The 6,695-nt window shown below is 32.9% G+C and overlaps 1 protein-coding gene across 2 annotated transcripts in view; it reads left to right on the forward strand.

Annotated features, from left to right (window-relative positions):
- The window catches only part of AGPS (alkylglycerone phosphate synthase), a 130,115-nt gene extending 126,412 nt beyond the window's left edge, over window positions 1-3,703 (forward strand). For both annotated transcript variants that reach the window (XM_045033141.1, XM_045033142.1), the window contains one exon: window positions 3,366-3,703. In XM_045033141.1, coding sequence (XP_044889076.1) covers window positions 3,366-3,487 — 122 coding nt within the window. In that variant the 3' untranslated portion in view covers window positions 3,488-3,703. The remainder of the gene's footprint in view (window positions 1-3,365) is intronic.
- The last annotated feature ends 2,992 nt before the right edge of the window (window positions 3,704-6,695 follow it).

Here is a 6,695-nt window from a genome sequence, read left to right on the forward strand (position 1 = left end):
AGGAAATACACTTCACTCCAGTCACTAACTCATTTATTAAGAAATCCTCCTGTTTTCATCCTATTTCAGTTTAAATCAGTGAAATATCAGTACACTGTCCATTCAGGAAGAGAATAAGTGCATATTTGCTTGGAAGTTCATTGTACTTGAGTTATTTATAACCTAGTTAAAGGGTTAGAATCCTAGAATACACTTTTAAAATTTTATACACATAGTTTATAGATCTTAACCATATTTATGAGGAAAATGCAGTATAAACATGGCACATAGATGTATAGACCTAAATGAGCTGCATGGCAGCTTTCATCTCTTCTATAACATATAGGGATCTTAAAAATAACATTTGTTTTCTTACTGAATTTGTCCTGTTCCATTTTGCAAACAGTGGATCTCTTCCTGTTTCTAATGGTGCTTGAAATTACATGACTGGTTTTGCATACTTATTTATGCACCAGTATAGTCAATTGTTAGCACATTTGTTGGGATTGGGCATTTGCCATTTGTGTTAAAAATGAGTCAGCCCCATATTTTTCACCTTGGATAATTAGTCTCAATGTCTTACTCAGGATATTATGATGTTGCATCGTAGTGAGGCAACATGATCCCATGAATAGTTTATTCTGATAGGACTAATAGGGAAAAGAGTAGCAGCCCCAAAGTACGACTATTGTGGTGAGATATAAAAGCATAGATAAACAGCTGCTATGTAGTTAAAGATGTGTATGTACATAAGTGGTTTTTAAATATAGTTTTTAAAATACAGAAATCTGATATCTGGAGATTTTCCTCTGTTCAGAAGTAAGCTATTGTAATTCTTAATAGTTTAGGGTCAAAATTAGATTTGGTTTTTGTTTTGGAAGGCAGTGTTTCTTTCAGATCGATGTTTGTTTTCTTGTAGTTTTTTTCACAACTCTGTATGTCTCTCTAAGCTGCTCCAGTAATTAAGAAGCTTAATTACTTTTTTCAGTAAAACATCTCAAGGAATCTTGTTCTTTTCCTGCCCTTGAAAGAATGAATATATATCTACTTAAACTCTAAAAACTTCTGAGTTCCAGGCCCTTCAATATTTAATATATATGAAGGTAGTTAATTTCTTTAATATGTAATGGGGTATCCTGTGTAGATAAAACAAATGGAATATTCACAAGACAGAAGCAAACTTAGTGATGTACTATAATTAGCACTGCTTTTCTGTATTAATGACACCAGAATCTTTTACACAAGTCCTATTCTTATGTCGCTTGTTTCTTAAATTATATGCCCTTGTAATTACATATAGGATGGTAAATGGAACAATTTATATTTTGCTAAGGAAAACAATTGCTTTAACTTTGTTTTTAACCTCTTGATTACAAAAAAAAAATTACAATAGCTTACAAGACTGTGTAAAACTCATTAGCCCTGGACAGCAGGAGCTCACAGCCCAGTGCTACCAAGGGGTTAAAAATCTTTTATCAAACATGTTCATGGAGGACCACTGATATATCTTCTGTACAGCTTTTTTACTTTCCAGTTCACTAATCAAATGTATGTTAGATTTATTATTGTAAAAGTATAAACCATAGAAAATTTGACAAGATAGATGTGTAAATTATCACTCTGACAGAACTAATGATGCACTCCAAGCACCTTCTGTTTTCCAGCACTTGGTGAGTGACTTCATTAAATATGCAATGGCTGTTTGGTGTCTGCTCAGATGGTAGTTCAGTTCCTCATGGAATTGCATTATTACTAGAGGTGTAAAAAGAGGCAGGCATGCTAGCTGTTGGGCATCCTGCTGTGGTTCTAATGTGCTCCATCTTGTTGGAGCAGTTGTTTGCAGTCTTTTCAGGACAATTACATCCGTAACCACAGGACACATTCACTGAAACTATATTACAGATAACAGTTGAAAATGGCAATGACTGTTCAACTCCTTGTCTCTAACTGCCAGAGTGTAGATTGCTTGAAGTGATGGTCAAGCCATATCCACAGTCTTTGTAGTTTTTATTAATTTAACTAGACAAAGTATCAATTTGTTTAGGAGACAATAGAATTTTAATGGCAAGATATTGTAGAGGGGGATTTCTTAGAGGAAGACTATGAAATAAGACTGGCAGTTACTCTTATTGCATATGAATTTTAATACCTATACTACACACTTAATACACATAGTCATTTTTGTACTACATTTCAGGATTGTTTTTTCAGCGTTTTTTGCAGTATTTTACACTGCTTTCTTTCAGTCAGCACTATGGCTAGTTTATATTCCTTAAGGTATAAACAAAAATATTCTGTTCTCCAGTGATGTCCCCATCGTTCATTTTTCTGATGACAGTTTGATGGCTGCCCTGAGAATGGGACACAAAAGATGATTTGAATTTAGCTTCAGATACTCTTAAAGATTTCCAAGAGGCAGATGCTATAGTATATCACCTCATCCTGACAAATGGATTGTGTCTTAGGCTGGCAAGCTAAATGCTAGACTGTAATGAAAGAATGTCCCCTATTTTGATTGACCTATTAAATCAGGGTTGATGACTTGGTTAATTAATAAATAACATTCCCATAAAGAGGCCATTTAAGTTAACCATTAAAATAACTTGTTTGTTTATGTGACAGAAGTTGAGATAAACTGCTGTTTTATCCAACAAATGTAAATTTGTCATATAATTTAGAAGAAAAAAAATCTATTTTTGTATGTAAATTAATGTCTTAAATATTCATTGTACTCTAAAAATTAGGCCTTCCACATTGTGAATTTATATTCACAACTACGGAGAATATATTGTATATAGAGATTTGTCTAAACTGAAACATGCCACTTTTAGGTGAGTGAATATTACATTTTATACCTTAACCCGTTTTAATTTCTCTGTTAGAGATTTCCATGGGTTTTTAGGCTGATCATATTTTAAACCTGAAGGTCACTTTGAACGTATTTACTTAGTGGTTAAAACTTACTTCTTCCTTCATAGAACTGTGTTTAGGCTAAGCAGAACAATTCTTGATGTTTTATTTTTATTTATTTCCTCCTAACATTTTTTAATTTCTTAATAAGATGAGGGTCTGGGGGTCTTTTAAAAATGTATGTAATTACCATCTCAGTATTTGTAACCTGACACATGATTTCAACCTAAACGTCATCTAAATTTCATAGTTTGCAAAGAAAGTAGACGGTGTAGAACACAAGCTTCCTCTGGGAGTACACTGAGCTTAATGAGCTTGATAGTCTGGTGGGCTCAATAAATCAAATAAAGCAAAACATTTCTCATTTTTGAATAAAAGCATTTATCACACAGTGTTTATTCATTCATGGTCATAAGATTGATTGGCTCCTAGTATCATGCCACATATTGAAGCATTTTTGTTTTTGTTTTTCCTAGTGGGCAAGTTGCGGAAGCAGTGGATGAAGGAGAGTATCTCTGATGTTGGCTTGGGGATGCTTAAGTCTGTCAAAGAATATGTGGACCCCAATAACATCTTTGGAAACAGAAACCTTTTATAAAACCCGTACTGTCTGAACATTTCAAAATTACAATTACCGTTATCCCAGTAATCAAATATAACATGGACTGAATTTTAAAAGCTAATCTTTTTTATTGGTTTTCCTCCAATAAAATGTAAACATTCACTATTAACATTCAAAGATTTACTGACTGTACCCCTAAACCTCTCTTAACACACAACCTGGCAGAGGCACATCAAGGTATATACCTGCTTGCAAATGCAGATATAGCATTCCAAGTTTGGTTAGGCAGTACAGCCAATGGTTGTAGTTTCCATGCTGGATGAAGCCAGCTGTTCTTCATTAAAGCATCCCCTGCAAGAAGAACAAAGACTCACGTTGGTGTTGTCTTCATAAACAGCTGCTCACTCAGCCTCTTGCTAGAGGAAAGTTGCTGGGAAGCACATGAGAGGTGGATTTCACTAAGGGAATACTTCTGTGTGCTGAAGGGTTAAGCAAGTAGCAGTATAAATGTAGGCTTTCTGTTTAAAAGATGCAACATGGTTCTGTAGGATGTTTGGCTTGTCAGTCTCCCTTCAGCATTATTGAAAATTTAAAATCTTTGAAAAGAATACTTAACTAAAGTGTAGCCTGAGTTGTATTTGCACTGCTGGGATAATCTTCTTTAATATGCTAGTCAGTCATTATAAGTTTTTGTACAGAACAGCAGACGTTTCTCATTGTATATTAACAGGTTTGTTACATAAAATTATTGCCTTCATGAACACTGCACTCCTAATGTGTCTAGTTTCACTTTATTTTTGTGGAGATGCAAAATAATTCTTTTTTCCCCAATAGAAAATGTTTTGGCTATTTTAAAATAAATCTTTGCCCAGCATTGTATCTTAAAACAGGTCTCAACGGTTTCAAGGTTGAAACAGTTTTATTAATCTAAAATGGAGAATATACTGACTGGAAATGAAGTTTCTAATTTTAATTTCTTATTGGCCTTTCTGAATTACTGATTTATATAACTAGAAGCTGCAAATGTAGGCCTCCGTATAATCAAAAATATGGAACTTATTTTCTTAAACAATCTGTACAACAATATCAGACCTGAAACAATTTTACATTAAAACCAGGATCTTAAAACAAGTGAAATTAAAATTTAAAACTGTTTGTCAATATTCATGATTCATGTTTTAAGATGGATTCTTTTCTTAAAGCAAATTATCCAACTTTTGATATTTAAAATAAAGTATTTAATCATATAGGATAGTCTACATTTTGAGTTACTATCTTTAGCTAATTAGCTAACTGCTACACAACTCTACGTGGGCAGTTTGGACACCTTTATATAAGTAACCTTCACTTGAAAAACCTAAATTTAAAATTGAGACATTTGTGTTTTTAAACTATTTAAAAATAATTAGCTGTCAATTTTAGTAATAAAACATTAAAGATTATATTTTTTATAATCTATAAATTAATACCATAGTCTGATAACATAATTTAATACTCATTTTATTTTAAATTTACCATACTTTATCATCCTATTGCTTGAAAAATACTGCATATCTAACCAAAACTTTGAAGCTATTTTATAACTAATTTAGAATAGCTGATTAAAAATCACTTGAAAGACTATGACTACCCAAACAGCACTTTCAAATATATGAATTAAAAAAGATAGCAAATTAAAACAATTCATTGTAGTCTACGAGTCATGAAATAAGAAGTTACTGTGGTATTTTTAATGCAGCTAGAGTTTTTTTAATCTTTGTTTCATGAAATTTTAGTTTAAAAAGTGAATCCAGCCTTCCTGTGTTTTACTTTTAAAGTTTTAGTCCATGGAGTTCATGTTTCAGCAGCACCGAAAAATTTGCAATCACAGTTAGTGTTAGGGAGCTCTGACTTCCAGCACTATATGGGTAAGTGTTCCTTATTCAACATGTACAGCATGTACTTTTCAACAAAGTGAATCTGTAATCTTTCTTTTTTATGCTGTGGATTTCTCAACTTTGCATTCTGTGCAAATGGTGGTTACATGTCTGCAGCTGGAATCCTGCTGATTACTAGTATCACTCTGTAATACAGAGGTCTTAAGCTGTATTATTTTGCTAGAAGTCAGTAAATATGTGCCTCAATATACACAGCATGTCTAACTATGAAGAATCAGATTTATGAATGAATGGATACATGAAAAACATTTTCTTTTTGGAATATGACAACACAACCAGAATTAAAGTAAGAAGGACTTGATTTCATTATGGTGATTTTACTCAATATGAATAAGTTGTGCTGTCTCAAGTCTTGTTGGCTCATTTGATTTAAAGTACTATCTGGCACTACAAATGCTACGGTTTCCCCCTCCCAGTGTTACCTTCCTAACCATATTTTCCCATACTTTATATGTTAATGGAAGTTGTACAGGTAAATCTCTTCTCATGCAGTCATCTATGCAGCCATAAATCTGTGATTATAACCGGATGACTTGTGAAGTTGATATCACAAAGTAAAAATTTACATCAGTTAGCCTTGTCTGTGTAATAAAGTGAAATAACTTGGAGCTCCTACATGCAGTAATAGCAGTGGACAGGCCTGAGAAAATAGTAAATTGCAAATTACTGTGAACAAATTATAATTAATACACTTTTTATAGCCATTTTGTTTAGTTTCTTCTTAATTTTATTTTTTTAAACAGTGTCCTATGGATTGTTCAAAGCCTAATTTAAAATCTTGCATCTGTAAAATATACATAACTCTAGTAGTTCAAAATGTGAGATTTTCAGCATTTCAATACTTTTTTGAAAATCAACATACCAGATAAAAAGTGTTGGTTATATTCTAGTAACACATCCATTGGAGACAAAAGTACATAAAGAAAGCACGACCAATTGTAAAAAAGACTGTTTTTAATGCTAAATTAAGTCTTCCAACATTTTTCCTCCCCTATTCTCTCTTCTTTCACACAGGCTTCACTTACTGTAGCTGCTGTCTATTCAAAGATGAAGCTTGGTCTATGCAGATAAGATGTCTGTGTAGTCTTGGCAATGCGCATTACTTTTCATTTTGTGAGGTACCTTGGACATGTTTCCAGTACAAAACAAGCAGTTTTAACTTTGTCACCACTTGTATTTAAAAGAAACTGCTAGTTTTCTCTGGTTTTCAGTAAAATTCAAAGCTGTAGAATGAGGATTTGACTGTTATCTCTTTACAACTAGGATATACCATTCAGTCACTCTTACAGAAGTTTGGGTGTAATGTC

Source organism: Mauremys mutica, chromosome 10 (genome assembly GCF_020497125.1).
Source record: "Mauremys mutica isolate MM-2020 ecotype Southern chromosome 10, ASM2049712v1, whole genome shotgun sequence".
NCBI lineage: Eukaryota > Metazoa > Chordata > Testudines > Geoemydidae > Mauremys > Mauremys mutica.